This window comes from Paramormyrops kingsleyae, chromosome 3 (genome assembly GCF_048594095.1).
Source record: "Paramormyrops kingsleyae isolate MSU_618 chromosome 3, PKINGS_0.4, whole genome shotgun sequence".
NCBI classification, from domain to species: Eukaryota; Metazoa; Chordata; class Actinopteri; order Osteoglossiformes; family Mormyridae; genus Paramormyrops; species Paramormyrops kingsleyae.
The window spans coordinates 28,263,327-28,282,428 of NC_132799.1; the positions used below are offsets into that span (position 1 = coordinate 28,263,327).

At 43.1% G+C, this 19,102-nt stretch overlaps 2 protein-coding genes and 1 long non-coding RNA gene across 5 annotated transcripts; 1 reads left to right on the plus strand and 2 right to left on the minus strand.

Moving 5' to 3' along the window:
* Nucleotides 1–980: 980 nt before the first annotated feature.
* On the minus strand, nucleotides 981–2,027 carry mrps33 (mitochondrial ribosomal protein S33). The gene is made up of 3 exons (XM_023812761.1): nucleotides 1,866–2,027; nucleotides 1,381–1,595; nucleotides 981–1,225 (listed from the first exon to the last, which is right to left on the minus strand). Exons 2-3 carry the CDS (start codon nucleotides 1,584–1,586, stop codon nucleotides 1,120–1,122), a joined length of 312 nt encoding a protein of 103 aa, XP_023668529.1. The 5' UTR covers nucleotides 1,587–1,595; nucleotides 1,866–2,027; the 3' UTR covers nucleotides 981–1,119.
* A 2,867-nt stretch (nucleotides 2,028–4,894) lies between these two features.
* Nucleotides 4,895–18,088, plus strand: LOC111844349 (transmembrane protein 178B-like). 3 transcript variants are annotated; one of them, XM_023812760.2, is made up of 4 exons: nucleotides 4,915–5,633; nucleotides 14,277–14,390; nucleotides 17,147–17,284; nucleotides 17,373–18,088. In XM_023812760.2, exons 1-4 carry the CDS (start codon nucleotides 5,258–5,260, stop codon nucleotides 17,618–17,620), a joined length of 876 nt encoding a protein of 291 aa, XP_023668528.1. In that variant the 5' UTR covers nucleotides 4,915–5,257; the 3' UTR covers nucleotides 17,621–18,088. The 3 variants fall into 3 exon arrangements, with proteins under 3 accessions (XP_072566152.1, XP_072566153.1, XP_023668528.1); XM_072710051.1 differs by lacking the exons at nucleotides 17,147–17,284; nucleotides 17,373–18,088 and adding an exon at nucleotides 15,198–15,536 and having other exon boundaries at nucleotides 4,895–5,633; XM_072710052.1 differs by lacking the exons at nucleotides 17,147–17,284; nucleotides 17,373–18,088 and adding an exon at nucleotides 15,201–15,536 and having other exon boundaries at nucleotides 4,895–5,633.
* Nucleotides 12,242–12,975, minus strand: LOC111844352 (uncharacterized). The gene is made up of 3 exons (XR_002838363.2): nucleotides 12,921–12,975; nucleotides 12,499–12,658; nucleotides 12,242–12,343 (listed from the first exon to the last, which is right to left on the minus strand). It is a non-coding gene; the product is annotated as an uncharacterized lncRNA (long non-coding RNA).
* Nucleotides 18,089–19,102: the final 1,014 nt, after the last annotated feature.

A 19,102-nucleotide genomic window follows, 5' to 3' on the forward strand; every position in this document is an offset into this window, starting at 1 on the left:
CTTAAGTTTTGTGATTTTCAAGCGGCATTGTTCGGTGTTTCGCATGTGCCCCATTTCTTCCAAGCGGCTTGCTATTACTTTGCTATTTCCTCGTTTGTCCATCCTTCCATTTTTCCTTTTTTAATATTTTTGTTTTTACTGCTGTTTATTTAGTTTCTCGCTGTTCGTTGTGTGTTTCAAAAGATGGCGGTTGTATTTTGTGTTTCTGCGGCAGGCTATTTGCATAACCAATCAACAGCAAATATGTTTGCAAGTCCCACCCCAAAGTACCGAAGTACCAAAGAAGTACCTCAGCTGGTTTGGCATTTTCGGTACTGGAACTTTCGGTACTGGTACTCATCAGGAAGTCAATGGAAAAGCGAAAGTATTGAACTTTGCGTGGTGGAAAAGTGCCCCAAGATTTCTGACCACTGTGTTAGGTTGTGTAGGAACGCCACTACTGTTGAGGTGGTGAGACTTATTTCGTGCAGCCTTGGGACCACTTACCAGAACTTCTGTTTTTTCTGTGTTTAACATTAGGAAATTTTTTGCCATCAAGCACCGGATATCTAATAGACAGTCTTCTAACCGAGAGAGCAGTGATGCATCATCAGGCTCAACAGAAATATATATAACTGTGAAGAACCTATCTGTGTGGTTAATGTTGTTACACCCATGTTATAGTGTATGCAGCATTACAGAGCTTTTCATTTTTGATTGCTGTGATAGCTTTGAAGCAATCTAATGGCTTTAAAATAATATAAATAATTAATTATAAAGACATGGATTTATAATGCATGCCACACTGAGAATTTAATTAATGGCAGTGGTATTGCGTTTTGGTATTTTCATTCGGCTACCTTAAACTTTTCACTCAAAATGTAATGTTAAATGATATAAATCACAGCATATCACAAGATACTTTAGCTGGTGAAAGCTGATCGTGTTGGTGCTGTAAACTGGCGATTCTATTACAATATTACAACATAATAAATCACACAGAAAGTTCCTCTGTGTTTATTTACATCAAATTTGGTTTTCCCCTCCAGAGTCCGTTACAATCCCATATCCTGTTCTGCAGTCATTCTTCCTGAAGCTTCAGGTTGACCTGTTATGATCCCGTTTGGTAATAAAGTTAAGCTACTTCTTCTTTGTGGCTCTTTTCCCTTCACCCTTCATTGGTGTCCCCTTCCCTCGCAGTTTCTTTAGCCGTCGCATCTCGTCCTTGAAGTCCTCGTGTTCATCTCTAATCATAATCACAGGTGTACAGCAAGGTGCAATGCACGCATAAAAAACAAATTTCGCAAAATTGTCACTTTTGATCTTCTCAACCATAATAAAAATACATGTATAAAACATAGTCTGCACTGTGAAAAACCATACACATTGCGATCTGAATACCTGAACAAGCCCAATAAGCGTAATGTCTTGGTCAGGCCGTAGTAGGTGTTGTGCTCTGGGTACCAGTTATACACCCCCTTCCGCTGCGCCAGAGGCGGTTCTTTAAAAAGATCCACTACCTTCATGGAGCGGGCATCCGTGGGGCGCACAACCTCGCCGAAGATACGCGCACTCAGGCGCGCCATTCGCGTGGCGTAGTGCGACATGGTTATTACCTGTAATAACAAATGACAGAATCGAATACAGTGGAATTATAGCTCTGCTCCATAAATATTAAACGAGTCCTCGTAACAACCCGCGTACAACTCTGATCGCTGATTTACATATATAAGAATAAGTAGAGAACAAATACAGGTCTAAATATAAGGAACATTTTTTGTAACATTTCTGCAGAATACATTTAGTTACTTACATATAAATCAAGAAATAATCAATGTCATCAAATGCTAATCTCACTTTCCCGGAACGCTATGCATGTTACGTACCTTTTAATAAAATGATTGATGTCACTTATGACAAAGCATTTACATTCCAAAAAATAAAGCTTTAACACCTATTTTAATACAATTAGATTTATAAAAGAGTAGGATACAGCATAACCTTCCCAGGCACGTTAAACAAGGACCGGTACGTCACTTTAATAGTCTCGTGTACCAAAATGCATTGTTCTTTAGTTCCGCTTAAAAGTATAACAGCCGAGACCCAGAGTTTTAACTTCTTTATGATGACATCTTTCTTTCTGCTGTGTAATGTGATCGGAACAAATTCGCGGTCTGAACAGAATCGCTTAGTTTCTGACTTTTGTAAATAATTTATTTATTCTAAAATCTACAGTTCTATGGATACATAATTAGTTTTTCAATACCTATTAAAGGTGCATTGTTCTAGTTGCACATTTAGGCTATATTTAGTTCGATATCTACTTTATAATTTTATATATAGATACTAAATACTTAGGAATATAACTATCAGTTGGAGACAAACGTACCCATTTTAAAACATTCTACAACTAATTTCTACCACAAGGGGGCGGTCAAGCAACACGAGAACCAAAAAAGGCTAGTAATTTAATCTATAACGCAACATGTTTTTATATATTTTGTTTGTTATATTAAAAGAATGTATCCACTAACACACTTACTTATAGTTAACTGTACTACGGACGTAAATATAATTTTAAAAGTCCTTAAAAATATCCAATTCCAGACGTAAACCTTAAAAATACTTGACACTCTGATTCTTAAATCTGGTTTTTGCACTGGACAAGGAACAGGGCAGTCTTTTCCAGAGGAGTCAATGATGCATTTTAATCCTAAAACAGAAAATAATTGGGCTTCTAGATCTAATTGCTGCTTTTGATTTTGGAGGCTGCTAAGGTAACTATCATGATTTTCATCTGCACTCCTATTCTGATGAAACACAAATAAAAAAAAAAACAAAGTGAATAACTCTGACCCACACTATATATCATACAGTGGAATCAGAAACAGTGTGAAAATGTAATTATAGCCATATTTTAAAAGGCAGGGAAAATTGCACGATGCATTCTTGATTTAAAGTGACAAGTACTTATTCGTTTGAAAACAACACTCTCCAGATTAGTTATGACACGTATTTTCAATCTGGGCCATTTATCTGTATATTTCTTCTTTACGACAAAACTATGGGATCTGATCAGGAGGCCCAGAACATCCCTTAATTACTGCCCTCCCAAGCCTTTCCTTCACTCAGCACTGAAACATTCGGTTCTGATGATAATCGTAAAAGCAATTCATTTTGACAGTTCAACAGCTTATCACATCAAATAAAATAACCGATTTTGAAAAATAGCATCCTGCCGTACGTTTCTTCAATAGTCAGCCGGCGTTAATCCACACGGTGTTTATATCAGAAAAATATAATCGATCATCACCCATCATGCTTTTACCTTATTTTGCAAGACTGTGTTTTATTTATTTATTGTTTTTACTGCAAAATTAACTACAAAATTTCAACAGCAAATAAGAAACATTGTTTAACATATTCTTAACCCAATTAAAATTATAAAGTCCTAATTGTTCATTCCTAACCAAAGCAAATTGCATAGCAGATCGGCATTAATTGTGTGTGTATATATATACACTCACCTAAAAGGATTATTAGGAACACCTGTTCAATTTCTCCTTAATGCAATTATCTAATCAACCAATCACATGGCAGTTGCTTCAATGCATTTAGGGGTGTGGTCCTGGTCAAGACAATCTCCTGAACTCCAAACTGAATGTCAGAATGGGAAAGAAAGTTGATTTAAGCAATTTTGAGCGTGGCATGGTCGTTGGTGCCAGACGGGCCGGTCTGAGTATTTCACAATCTGCTCAGTTACTGGGATTTTCATGCACAACCATTTCTAGGGTTTACAAAGAATGGTGTGCAAAGGGAAAAACATCCAGTATGCGGCAGTCCTGTGGGCGAAAATGCCTTGTGGATGCCATAGGTCAGAGGAGAATGGGCCGACTGATTCAAGCAGATAGAAGAGCAACTTTGACTGAAATAACCACTCATTACAACCGAGGTATGCAGCAAAGCATTTGTGAAGCCACTACACGCACAACCTTGAGGCGGATGGGCTACAACAGCAGAAGACCCCACCGGGTACCACTCATCTCCACTACAAATAGGAAAAAGAGGCTACAATTTGCACGAGCTCACCAAAATTGGACAGTTGAAGACTGGAAAAATGTTGCCTGGTCTGATGAGTCTCGATTTCTGTTGAGACATTCAAATGGTAGAGTCAGAATTTGGCGTAAACAGAATGAGAACGTGGATCCATCATGCCTTGTTACCACTGTGCAGGCTGGTGGTGGTGGTGTAATGGTGTGGGGGATGTTTTCTTGGCACACTTTAGGCCCCTTAGTGCCAATTGGGCATCGTTTAAATGCCACGGCCTACCTGAGCATTGTTTCTGATCATGTCCATCCCTTTATGACCACCATGTACCCATCATCAGCTGGTTGTAGGTCTGATGGCTACTTCCAGCAGGATAATGCACCATGTCACAAAGCTCGAATCATTTCAAATTGGTTTCTTGAACATGACAATGAGTTCACTGTACTACAATGGCCCCCACAGTCACCAGATCGCAACCCAATAGAGCATCTTTGGGATGTGGTGGAACGGGAGCTTCGTGCCCTGGATGTGCATCCCACAAATCTCCATCAACTGCAAGATGCTATCCTATCAATATGGGCCAACATTTCTAAAGAATGCTTTCAGCACCTTGTTGAATCAATGTCACATAGAATTAAGGCAGTTCTGAAGGCGAAAGGGGGTCAAACACCGTATTAGTATGGTGTTCCTAATAATCCTTTAGGTGAGTGTATGTGTGTATATATATATATATATGTATGTATATATATATATATATATATATATACACACACACACACACACCTTTACACACATGGATTATTTGACTTGATATTCAGAACATCATGTTCAGGTGTCACTGTACGTGTCTTTATCTGGAGGGTTATAAATTTCATTTTGCATTGCAGAGATTCTTTGAAGGCATTGGACCTGAAACCCGTCTTTGCGTGTAGATACCTAGTACAGTGTCAGTATGATTGATCGGAATAGAGTGGCGATGAATGGCTGTGGATGAGACAGGGATCCTTCCAGGCGGTCAGGGTCCGTGCATCTGCAGCAGCTCCCTCCCTCTCAAACATGCACAGTCACAAGACCGGCAATCCACCGGCGCCGGGATTTACATACTGCCGAGGGCTGACCCCGCTTTGCACGTCTCACCGCATCCACGATGACATTGTTTACTGTCAGTCCCGGATTGTAACACGGGCTGGCCGCCGTTGAGGCGCTGATGCGGGTCTGAGAGGAGCGAGCCATGGCTGCCGCCAAGTCGCTACTGTGCGCCGGCCTCTTTTTCTCTCTTTGCGCCCTGGCCATGCTGACGGTGGCCATCTACTCCGATCACTGGTACGAGACTGACGCCAGGAAGCATAGGGAGCGATGCCGGACTTTCTCCAGTCGCAGGAACGACCCGGGCTTCATTTACATCTCCAACAGCAGCCTTCCGCTGCGGGCGAGCCGGGCGCGGACGGAGCCGGGGACGGGGCTGCTGACGCGGGATCGCCGGCAGATGTTCGCCCTGAGCGCCGCGGACGAGTGCAGCCGGCGTTATAACTCAACCAACATGGGGCTGTGGAGCAAGTGCCACCGGCAAGGCTTCGACCAGGACATTGATGAGCTCATTCGCAAAGGTAAAGAAATATCGTCATATTTTCCTATATGGGTTAATTCAAACTCAATTGCAAATGTTCACTTCCCTTGATTCTGATTATGCACGTACGAGAAAACGCCTCGATTGTAGGGGGGCAAGCAAACCGCCTTTGATGTCTTAATGCGAGTCATCAGATTGACAAATGTACAGAATTTGATAGTTGTTTCAAGCGCATACATTGCGAAACATATTAGTAATGCAACTTGATTGCCACTCTTCACACGAAGTCCATGGTGTCCAGCAATCAATCATCTCGTCTGTTTTAAACGCAGAGAATTACAAATGAATGTGGGTAAACACTTGTATAACACATGGCACCTTATAAACCGCTCCCTGTCCTTCTCACAACCTGTAAGCGCCTTTGAGCTCCTAATAGAAAATCATGATTGCTAGGTGGTGCAGTTCGTTGTATTCATACATGTGCCTATAAACTGCATACATAAATGAACGCATGTGGTAAAAAAAAATCTTAAAACATCAGCTCATGTCCACTGTATTAAAATTTCAGACGTCTGTTATGTAGTTGCCAATTCAACGGAGGCACGGATTTGATGATCGATATCTTCCGAAAACGCAATTATCCCCCATAATAGGATCTGAAGGGAGAAAATGGTGAACTCCGGTGATTCGGTTGAATATGTCTGATCCTGCAGCTGGAATTTTCTGTTGATGGCTCTGAAATGGACTGACGCGCCGCAGCCGTGACACCCTGACAGCACCGGCCGCAAAGGCTCTCCCCACGGGGTAATTGGACCATGGGGCTTATACGAGTGTAAAATATGAAAACTTTATCCCCAGGGCTGGTTTTGTGAAGGGCATGCAGGGATCACACAAGCTGTCAAAACGGAGGGGGGCTTCAGCTATACCAGTGTCTGATAGTATAAGCGGCTGCATGATAACAGGTTACCTTTGAAGGCGCTGGATGAGTTAGTTGTCAATGTTCTTTTTGTTGGATACATTTCTTTTTTCTTCACATGTTTGTTTTACAGCCGCTATTATTGAGGCTGTGGATCTTAGACAAGAGCAGCCATTGATCCCAGGGGGAAATTCTGCAGTGATAATCAGTTCTGTCACCTGCTGCTCTTTTTGCATAGACATGAATTTGCATATTAGTTATATATGGTTGTGTTAGAATTATTTTTATGGTTAACTAGGTACTAAATCCTCGTATCACATCCTGGTTGCACCCCTGCCTTGTGCCTAGTGCTGCCTGGGATGGATTTAGTGCCTTCAGTTCACATAGTCAATAGTAAGTTTGTGTTCAGCATCAGTCGATAACCTTCCCATATCAGGAGTCCTGCGTGTCGTCACTATGTCCCCATCTGCTGCTGCTTGGCAGAAACCAAGCATCATGTGAAAGGAAATTGGAAATAAAAACTGCTTCAGATCCATTAAAAAGCTTCTGCAGCTGATGATGGTGCACAGGCCTGTCTGAACATCGCACTAACAAGTCACTATAAGCACAGATTTCCTTCCACAATAAATTATGCAAATGCCCCCATTTGCCTAACAAACAGCTGATATCAAGCTCAGCGTGAGCATATGGGTGCAGGGCGGAGTCACAGGGTCAGTGGAGAAAACCATGCCTGCTCCGGGGGACACCTGTGACATCTGTATGGCTGTTTGGCACAACGGCCCCCCAGGGGCACAGGTGTCACTGTACAGACCTTACATCCGGATTGAGTTCCCACAAGACTGCCAGGGGTCAAAGGGCATCGTAGTTATGGGGCGACAATTTTGCAGAAGGTGTAATCTGAAGCTACCTCATTTTCTATAGCCTGCTCATCTAATCGTTAGCATTTAGCAAATCCTTTAGTATTTGTACATCAGGGACTGGCATTTGTTATTATTCCCTTTCCAAATGATGACAGGAAGGGTAGACCACAGGTACAGGAAGAGTCTTGCTTTTATATTGATGGATCTTGTGCACTGGACTGGCTGATCTGTTCTACTCTTGAACTGGACACTTACTCTGAATTGCACAATAGACACATCAGATTAGTTGAAATCTGATAGTGATTGAAGCCTAGTGTTATGGTCAGCCTTGAGTGGTGTCTCTTGGCATACAATAACATTCCAAGTGTCGTCCAATCAGATAATCTGTCTGTTCCTCAGCCCTGCCTACAGACCTCTTATTGGCAGAGTCAAACCAGCCATAATATCACTGGTAGTCTGGCCTGAGGGAGCTACGTCAGACCTTCAGGACTGTTCCAAAAGAACAGACTATATTTCCTCAGTATTATTCAACATAAACTGCGGCATAAATAATTTTGCAGTAAGCAAGGACAGCTGTAACTTTCCCAGTTGGGAACCATGGATCAGATCCAACTCTTGCCTGGGAAACAGCTGTCAGGTCTGAGGACACAGAAGTGTACTGTACAGGTACCGCGCAGGTACCGCATAGCCAGGGCAGTCCTGAACAAGGGGGAAGCAAAGACCTGCCACAACGAGCAGATAGAAAAGCACTTCTACCATAATACCAACCCCACTGTATGTGGCTAGCCAAGCTGGAAATTTCAGGTCCAGAAAGTAAGAATCCAGATTTTGTTTCAACCAACCAGTTGAGTACTCTGTGACTCTTTATATATAACTGGTTGGTTGAGACAAAATCTTGGTCTGGATTTTTACTTTCTGGACCTGGAATTTCCACCTCTGGTGGCTGGGTACTAAGTACATCATTAACTACACTCTTAAGACCACCTGCTCCTCCATGGACAACATTTCACTCCTGAATAGGTGAACAGGTTCTTCATCTGCTCTGACAGAGGAAACACAGATTCTATCACCAAGGTTACACCAACCACAAAGGACCAAGTGCTAATAACATAGACACAGGATGATACACTATATGGACAAAAGTATTACGTCACCAGGCCATTACACCTACAGGAACCTTTATGACATAACATTCTAAATCCATAGGCATCAGTATGGAGTTGGTCCCTCTTTGCATCTATAACAGCTGACACTCTTCTGGGAAGGCTTACCATAAGGTTTTGGAGTGTGGGAAGGTATACCAAGACATTTTGGATAATTCTATGCTTCCAACTTTGTAGGAACAGTTTGGGGGAAAGTCCTTTTCTGTTCTAGCATGACTCTGCCCCAGTGCACAAAGCAAGATCCATAAAGACATGGTTAGGTGAGTTTGGTGTGGAAGAACTTGACTGGCCGCACAGAGCCCTGACCTCAAACCCATCGAATACCTTTGGGATGGATTAGAATGGAGATTGTGAGCCAGGCCTTCACGTCCAACATCAGTGCCCAACCTCACAGATGCTCTTCTGGGTAAATGGGGAAAAATTCCCACAGACACACTCCAAAATCTTGTGGAAAGCATTCACATGAGAGTGGTAGTTGTTATAGCTGCAAAGGGGGGACCAACTCCATATTGATGCCAATGGATTTAGAATGTTATGTCATAAAAGTTCCTCTGGGTGTAATGGCCAGGTGTCCTATGTTCATATAGTGTAGTTAAGGGATTAATCAGGCTGTTAGATTAGTACCCAAGGATTCACAAGCATCCTCAGCTTCTTACTATTACAGGTCTCAGTCCCCACCTACCTCTGCTCAGCTCAACTCAAGTTTACTCAAGTCAAGTCAAGGTCACCGTCATCCGAAACAATCGGCCAGTAAAAACCTCAACGATTCCTGCCCAGTTGGACTCGTTCCCATAATCCTGTCCTTTCCTGTACCATCATCCCCCCCTCCCTATGCCAGTTTACATATAGAAAATAGTAGCTTCACAGAGGATGTCACCTCAGTCACACCACGCATTGCCTTAGTGCATCAGGAAACGTCAGAATCATTCAGAGCAGGCTGGCATCCAAACTTCATGACCTGGACCTACATGCTGTAACGTGCAACTGGACCTTGGCCTTGTCCTCTATACTTCTCTAATTGTTAACATTGGAACAGTAGTCTAGTCACCCCCCCCCCCCCCATCAATGAAGTGGCTGTGGAGAGTGCCCCTATATTTAGGTTTCCTAGTACACACATGACTGAGGACCTCCCTCCCGTGAAAATAGGCCCAACAGCAATTATATTTTCAAATGCGTCAGAAATAGAAAAACCTCCCCCAACAATTATTTACCACTGCACCCCCAAAACCATAGTAATCTCTTCCTTATGCATGTAAAACATCAACTGCAGCTTACTCAATTGCCCATGAAGTCACAAGATCCCAACATCTGCAAGGCCCAACACCCTCAGAAGGCCACATTTCCAAAGGCCCGACTCACCCCCCAGCCTCATACATATTACCGTACCCCCTGGAAATAGGTACAAGACACCTTATACCAGTACAGCTAGATTCAGGAACAGATATTTCCCCCAGAGCCATTTCTTGTCTTAAAAACACACCACACTTATTCACTTTTAATATTAAATATGTATGCAGTGCCTTTGCCCACTTATTTTAAAGATTCAGTGCACCATTGCTCATTGTCTGTACACATGGACGCTGTGGTGCATTTAATGCAGTACTGAAGGGTGCTGGATATGTCACTTACTCTGTCAAGCGCAATAATATTCATAATAAGCCCCTGTTTCACCTTAGCATCTGTATATACCCACACTAAACCTACCTTAATATGTAAATATTTTATTACTGCAGCATCACTGACTCATCCCCCATTTGAATCTCATCTCATCTCATCCCAACACTGACTGCATCTTATATTTTGCAAATTCTTGTTGTATGTTTACGGTCTTGTGGTTTGGAATTTATTATCTTCATGCGCCTCATTATCATACAATGGCAATAAAGGAATCATACACTGCCTGGCCGAGGAAAAAAAGTCACCGTTTGAATTTAAATCAGCAAGCACTTAAGAGCCAATGACAGGATCATTATTACAGCTCAGCGACGTTACGCAGCAGTAAAGTGAAGTCAGTTGAGCACCTGAAACTACTGAATGGCCAAGTTATCTAATCAATGGATTTTTTCATTCCTAATGGCATGGGTAAATTCCAGGATGAATTTTACATTCCAAGATGCACCAGGCTCGAATTGTCAAAGACTGGTTTGGAGAGCATGAGGATTCATTTTCACACATGATTTGGCCACCACAGTGTCTTAACTTTAACTCCATTGAAAGTCTTTGAGATGTGCTGAATTAGACTTTATGGAGTGGTTCAACAACACTTATCATCGATACGAAAGCTCAACGAGAAATCAGTGCTAATCTGGATGAAAAAAAATGTTGAGATGTTGCATAAGCACATGAAAGCAATGCATTGAGGAACGTGCACCATAATCAAGGCTAAAGGAGGTCCAACGAAATATTAAAGTGTGGGACTGTTTTTTTGGCCAGGCAGTATATTTTATGGTGACAGGAGAACCTTCCGGACTCAATATGTTGACACATGTTGACATGGCACCGAAATGTAGGGCTTTCGTAATCACGCACACAAAAACGAGGCGAATCCAGCAGTCAGCTGCCACTCAATATGCAGACACTACTGGGAATATTAATCTTGGCTGCATCAGAGTCAGGGGGGTACTGCAAGTTCCTAGACGCCTTTGCGGAACTGATTCTGCCCACCCCAGAGGGCTGACTTCCCTCTGCGTCTGCAGTCGGTTCTTTCTTCCCCATGTACAGACTAGAAAGGTCAAGTGACACCCAACCGGCTCAGACATTTACAAGTTTGTCACACTAATGGCACAGCGAGTTGGCTTTCCTTCAGACTGAAGAGGAGCCGTTTTAACACCCCCAAGGACGCCTCGAAAGGCCAGGGCCAGACAATACTGCACGTTTCACCTCACCATCATCCACTAGAAATTTCCCTCAGAGCCGTTGCTTGTTCCTGAAGCAACAGAGACAGGAAAGGGCGTTCCTCACAGCGGCGGCGCGTCATGGCGTTCCCCGCAGCGGCGGTAGCTACGAAAGCGCTAGCACTGGCTCTCCTCCGCAGCATGGCGATAACCACGGCAACGGTATCTCGATGGGGCGAAAGCCTAAGCTCAGACGTCACCTATCACTCGCAGCGTGCGCCGGCCAGCGTGAAACACGGCACTCGAGGTGACAGGATGGGATGCAGACTCTTTCCGTGGTGTCGTTCTTTGCAGATAACTGCCGCAATGTGGAAAGAGCAGGTGTAAATTGAGTAGCTAAGGGTTTGAGGAAAGCGGCTAATTTAGTCTCCGGTGTGTTTCTTGTTATTGCTGTAAGCAGCAGAAGCATATGAGTCTTATGTAACGTCGAACTCTCTCCCATGAGTACCAGATGTCACTCCCAAAAAAAGATTTTCATTCAGTATTTAGCAAATGACTGCATTCTCTGAAGGGGGCCTTCAATCTATCCAGTTTCAGTTTATAGGATAATGAGTGCTGGGTAAAAACTGAGGAGCCCTTAAATGAAGTACTTAAATGAACTTAGCTGTGTAAACAGGTAAAAACAGCTATATAAATTGATAAAAGCAGTTTGTCAATCCATTTCAACTAACAAAAATGTCAGATAAAATAATTGTATATATCTGATTTTCTTTTTTAACCATAATAATGATTCTGAGGTTTAGAAAGTTTCGTGATTCCCAACACGCCCAGTTAGACGTGAGAATCGCTTAAGGTGAACTTGCCCCTTCAGAACCTACCGTAAGCGGTCTGGGCCATGATGAACCTGCGTGTGGGTGGATTAACTTCTCTGGGGGCTCTGGGTTGATGTGACGGGTTCATGGGTTTGTTTTCTGGAGCTGAAAGAGGAATAAGAGAGAAGTAAAAATGATGCAACCTCAATAATCTGCTAATCGGTGATGGGCAGCTGGGGTGCTTGGCGGTAAAATTCGACTACATTTAATGTTTAAACATTGCTGTCAACATGCTCTCCTGATTGTGTTAGGGCCCTCACGTTGCATTACTCCTTTCCTGGATCCATGCTTTTAAACAGTCCGGAAGTATCGTTACGTTGCTGGCCCTCTGTCCAGTTCCTTTAGCCCAGTGGGAGGTTCTCTCATCTCCTGTAGTGCTTGAGATGGCTTCTGGCCTCACCTTTGATCCTGTGTCACTGCCTATAGGGCAGGTAATGCGATTCACAGGAGAGGACTGAGACGTGTCCTGGCTTGGTGCCTGGTGCAGAACCCTATCAGTTCACTCGATTGTTTTTGACACGTTCTTGAACGATAAATCATCTGAGTGACAGAGTGACTGAATTTACATGTTCTGGTAGAGAATGGGAAGAGGTATGCACTGCACGCTTCTCTGATCCATTCATCTTGTGAGTCTTTCATTTCCTCTACAATACAGTAGAGCGAAGGCGGATTTACTGCACACCTGTGGTTAGTGTCCTCACTGGCAAAACAGCTTCAGATTTGGTAACACTTTACCTGAGTGGGCACAAATAACAGCAGTACACTCTTACTTGTATTAATTAACCAGTAACTAAGTGTTAATTATGCACTTATCCCATGTTCATTCGTCATTAATCAGTCATGACGGTTCCTGTATTTCATGCAGGAACTATATTAGGTAATGATTTGTACTTGAGTAGTAACTGAGTAAAATGTTACCAAATTTTCTACAGCGGCATGACACCATCTCCAGTCTGATGTTACTAATCATCTTTTTTTCTTTTACATTTTTTAACGCATTTATTTTGCAAATGCTTTTATCTAAATTTTCGTACAATTGAGAAACAGGGTCAGCAATTTGACCTATATGTGTTAAGGATGGGCGATGTCTGCATAACTGGCATATGGCGATGTTTGACATTAACATTAACATGTTTAATGTTGTGATGGACGATGACATCGGAGGGTAGGTCGTACTTTCCCTCTTCTGCACTGAAAATAGCAAGTTTAAGTACTAAAGTATGCAATTATTTGAGACTATTTCAGTCATAGCGATGTTCTGAGGGCATTGACAGGCTCGATCACTAAAAAGGTACCACGTCATTTCACATTTTTGGCACAGCAAAATCTTCACTATTCAATTGAATTAATTGAACAATTTTTAATGTAAAATGGAATGTTTTAGCCTATAAAGTGTGCTGTTCTGCTTTTATTCCAAATAACGTGTGATTGGAAACAACTTCTTTTTTTAATATCAATTTATACAAACATTTTATCTGTCTTTTATGGCTATTATTATGTAAGCAGAAAAAGTAATTAATTATTTGAAGCTGTTGAAATCTGGCCAAGTAGTTAGCCTAACGCGTGTGGGGGGATCGTGACGTTGGCTCTACACCATGATATCTGTCAGTCATTTTGGAGGGATGCTGGCATCCTTCGCTGGTCCAACCCTAATATGTGTGCAGTCATCTTCCTGTATATTGGTAACTATATCTTGGGCCTTCAGGACTCAAGGGCATGTTGGACTGTAAAAGGAGCAACTTCTTCATATCTTCAGTCATTCTTTGTTTATAGCAACGGGCTAAATACCCATTAGTAGCAAGGAAAATTAGTTTTACTTTTAATTGATGGAACTGCTTTAAAAGTGAGAAATTGGCCATCAACCAACAGAAAATGGTACTAGATCTTGGACTGGAGACAGAACTGGGTCTGTTCAACAGCCTTCTGGTGTCAGGACAGTTCCAGCAGCACAATGGATGCTCCTGAGGTCAAAGACTATAAAACACTACCTTCACACACTCCGCTAACTTCCAGACTCATTTTTCTTTTTTGTCCACAGGTTCTATTGCAAGATGTTCCTACATCAAATACCATTATTCTGCAGCCAACATCCCGAAGAATCTCTCCTACAACATGACAAAGACCATCAGACAGGACGAGTGGCACGCCTTACGTATGAGAACTGCACTTAGTCTGCTCACCTACACACCCCGGGTCTTCACATCTAACTGAACATGGGGGGTTTGGCTCCGTTTTGCCTGGTTTAGTAATTACCAAATAAATCAGGACATATATGTTAAATTGACATTTTAGCATATTTAACATATGTTTTGCTTGTTTCTTCATTATTATACAAATTACTGTTTAGGCACGACTGACCATACTGTTCAATATGTTCAACCCAACGGACAACTCATACTTACAAATGACCTACCATAAAGCCTATTATATTAAAGGTTCCAGATAAATACAATGGTTCCTAATAAGCAAAGCACACACTTTGTGATGCTCGTGAAAACATCGCGCTTCATTGGATCGCGGTGCGGTACAGTACAGTACCAGATGCAATACTTACTTTTTAGTTACTTTTATTATTACTGTATAATTATTACAATTATTATGCACTGTATTAATATCAGAAGTGGAGATTTCATGTCCAGAGAGTACAAATCCAGACCAAGATTTTGTTTCAACCAACCAGTTGAGTACTCTGTGACTGTGACTCTTTATACTCAACTGGTTGGTTGAAACAAAATCTTGGTCTGGATTTGTACTCTCTGGACCTGAAATCTCCACCTCTGATCATAATTTTTCTGACTTACCTACAAATTCGACTTAAAGACAGACAGAGGGAACGGATCTCGTTTGTAGCCTGGGAACTGCCTGTTATAGCGGCCTATCACTGGAGCTCTGAATTTGGATGCCTTGAACGTACCTACTAGCAGGTATGAGTAGGTGAGCGCTTTTGGCCTCCATGTAGCAGGTGACGGCTCCAAGCACATTCCCGCTGCGGTTCCTGCCCCCCCCCAGCCTGATCGTGCTGCATTCTGGAGGTCACAGCGAGTAAGTTCTCAGCCCTACAGGAGCATCCTACGTGTTCATCTGACTCTAATTCTAGCTGATTATCACATCCTGCTAATGCTCACGTCTTTATCAAGGGGTTTTGTCCTCTATGCTGTGTGCGATTGCAAGGTTCGTACTTGGAATTATTGTGGTAACAGATCGCGGCGTGCAAGACAAATATCATGAGACATAAGTTATAAAGTACAGTGGACCTGCTTCACCATATTACCTTCTGTAGAACAAGCAAGCAAAAGCTATAATTAAAAGAAGGAGCACCGTTGCAGGGTATGGACAGACTTGGACAGGGCACCTAGGCTGTGGAGGAGATAATCAGATCATAAAGTTTGAAATACAGCACTTAAGTGCTTTGAATAGTATGGTTCACTTTAATAGGCAGGCATTGTTCGGAGAGTGGCAGAAAATAGGAGTGATTACTGATAACCTTCTGGGGTCAGTTCTTCCCTAATTGCCTGAAGTGTTGCATGCGGTCAGCCTATTAATCATCAGCAACTCTGAATTCCCCGCTGTGTCTGAAAATTAGAAGGAGAGAATAAAAGCAGGAGAAGCAGGTGCAGTGAGCTCTGGGTCGCGTTTTTCCAAGGTCAGAGGTATTTTCAGCTTGTTTTTTTTTTTGAACTACAGCAGATCCAGATTATTATCATGAGTAATATTACAACTTTGAGCTGATGAACCTTTCACCTCTGGAAAGCCAAGTGCTATTTGTAATTTGAGATACAGAAACTCTTCCTATAGAAGTATTAAAATGGTCCCTGCTTCTGCTTGATAGTGCTTCATAATACTGAAGGGTCAGTTATTCCAGCAAATGTAATATACTCAGATTTATGCTCTACAATACTTGTGGTTTGACTCATTCTAGGTCATCCCTTGAGGGCTGGAGCTCAGCGCGAGCTTAGTGGGTGGTCATATTCGCAGGCTGTAGACCCCTGTTTGGCCCAGTGCCTGTTCCTTACTGGGAAAGAATAACTACTCACGCACCCTGCACACACCACCCACAACACTCTCACTCCTGCCTGTCATAAGCAGCCAATCTAACATTTAGGGTTAATGTGTTACTACATCTGTGACCATATTCTAGGAGTTCTAGGACCAATGGATTCTGTATTTGAATCATTAATATGTATTTGACATGAAAAGTAGGCCTCTCAGAGCAAACCTGTTCATAATAAGATCAGGTTGGCCGTACTGCCTGTTAATCCCATTGAATCCTTCATTTATAGTCTAGTGATACTTCACATCGTCCACCACAACAGGGGCTTTCAACATGCAAAAATTAAACTAAAGGCTTCCCACTCAGAGCGAAAACTATTGAAAGCGCCCCCCAATGGGGAAAGAAGTATTGAAGTCCCCGGATCTTTAGTTCTTAATAATTCATGCAATCTCACATTAGTGGGGGAGTATTCCTAGCACCGGTCTGTTTTCATTGGGGGGGGGGGGGGTTCTGTTTTAAGAAAAGCTGAAAACCCCTGAGCTGTACAACTTCCAGCAACGTGGATCTCGCTTCAGATCCAGTGATTAGGCAGCTTCACTTCTAACCTCCCAGTTCACCCGCAGGCCGGTGAGAAGCTGAGCTTCTGTCCTTCAGTCCTGCGCGGAGCGTAATCTTCTGTCCAGTACATCGGAAGCCCAAATCAGATACAATACTGGCTACTGATACAGGCTCAAAGAATAAATAAACCTAGTAAAAAATAAGCTGGATCAATCCATTGTGATATACTGGATAAAACAAAAATAATAGTAACAATAACGACCAATAATTGAACCAAGGTTCACCCAGTGAAGGCTGGGTGACGGGTTTACCTCACACACAAGCACCGCTCGCTCTTCAGCCTGCCTTTGCTCCCACAGACCTGCGGCGGATGACAGCCGGATTCATGGGCATGGCGGGGGCCATTATCCTCTTCGGATGGCTGGTGGGGTTGTTGGGCGGCTGCTGGGATCAGGGTCTCATGCAGTATGTGGCTGGACTGCTCTTCCTCATGGGTGGTGAGTGGGTCTGGAATCGCTGCACATTCTGTCGGCACCGGGCCGAGTAGCCGTCCGCTGACCATTCTGCTCTGTCTTTGCTCCAAAGGCACCTTCTGCATAATCTCCCTCTGCACTTGTGTGGCCGGCATCAACTTCGAGTTCTCCCGCTACCCACGCTACCTGTATGGACTGCCCGACGATATCGCCCACGGTTACGGCTGGTCCATGTTCTGCGCCTGGGGGGGGCTGGGGCTGACGCTTATCGCCGGGTTCTTCTGCACCCTGGCCCCCTCTATGCAACCTGTGCCGTCCCAGTGCTCCAAGACGCGGCCTGAAAACGGGACCGTGTGCTGAGGAATCTGAACCTCTCTGCACCGTTTCAGCGTGTGAAAAGAGGGGGGGGGGGGTGCACCATGTACATTTTGGGCAGCGTAAACGACGTGCAAAAAAATGCGTGTGTTCAAACAGGGGCCTTTGCTAGGTTTTGCCAAAAGACTGGAACAGAACGTTGTGTGACGGCAGCTTCCCAAACAGAACTCGACAGCGTCTGAATAACAAGTGCTGCAGATTAACAAGTCAACCTCTATTGTGAAGGACAGGATTCTGCTTCAGGATATTTCAAAAGGAAGGAATTAAGAGATGCGGTTTAGCTCGAAGGCTGAGAAAGAAGCAGCCTGGCCTGTAACATAATGGACAGAAAACCCTCTGCTTCCTTAGGGAACCATTCCCAAAAAGCGTGGAAATCTGCACGGGACAGACAGTGGGATTATCCGAGTTCTACCAGGCTTTTCCGGAGCAGGAGTCCTTATTTCACCTGGGGGGGCGGGGGGGTCCTATTCTCTTCTGGGAAAGTTTTCGTGAAAACCATTATGCTTGTCGTTGAATTTCCCCAAACAAAATGGGAGGAAGGGAAAACAAAAATTCACATTTTTGCTATATTGAGCTTGTGATCACAAATTACTTTTTCAAACCCTTTCCAAAGTGTCATGTCAACAGTTTCCTCTTTCTAGTGCAAATCTGAACGCGGTTTCTTGAGAGTGCTGAACGTAACCCATTAAGCATGTCAAACTTCAAGCACTCTCGTCAGGTTTCCCCACATGTAAATAGCTGTAAAATTATACTATGGACAAAAAAAAAGTGAAGAGGATGTTGGCTATTTCCACCATTAAGGGTACATTTTCCTCGAAGCAATTCAGGGCCCTCAATGGACTGTAGTCTGATGAAGCGTTGTAGAGTTACACAAGTACAGACTGCAGAGCATCTCCAGAGGCACAATGTACACTATAATTCAGTCCATGCTGTATTCCAGAAAAGGGGGGGGGGGGTAGAACGGGGGGTGACCTGACTCAATAAAAGCACCTTAGCTCTTAGCCATCGCCGAGATAGAAGCATATTATGAGCTTAAAAGACAATCTGTTCTGAGACTAGTAGGTCTTAGATGGTTGTAAGAGACAATTCGTGAAATGACCAGATTCCTTCACCTATAAGGAAAAGCAAAGTGATAATCAAATCCGGGACTAAAAAGAAAAACAAGACCCGATTAGTGATGGAGTCAGTCTTGCCACAGGCTTTTCATTTCCTTGATTTTCCTCAGACTACAGGAACATCAAGCTAAAATGACTCAAAGCTAAATCACCATATTCAAGCACAGAACCCAGCTTCATGTGAATGCATGGATGGAGCAGGAAACATCATGCTCTGAACACCATACTTCTCTTGCAGCTGGATTTTGGACATTGGTACAAAGACAAGGGTAGGAGACATCCTGTAATTGTTTAACAATAAATAAAGGATATGACTGCTTTTTACTCCAGCCTTGTCATTACCCAGGTCTCA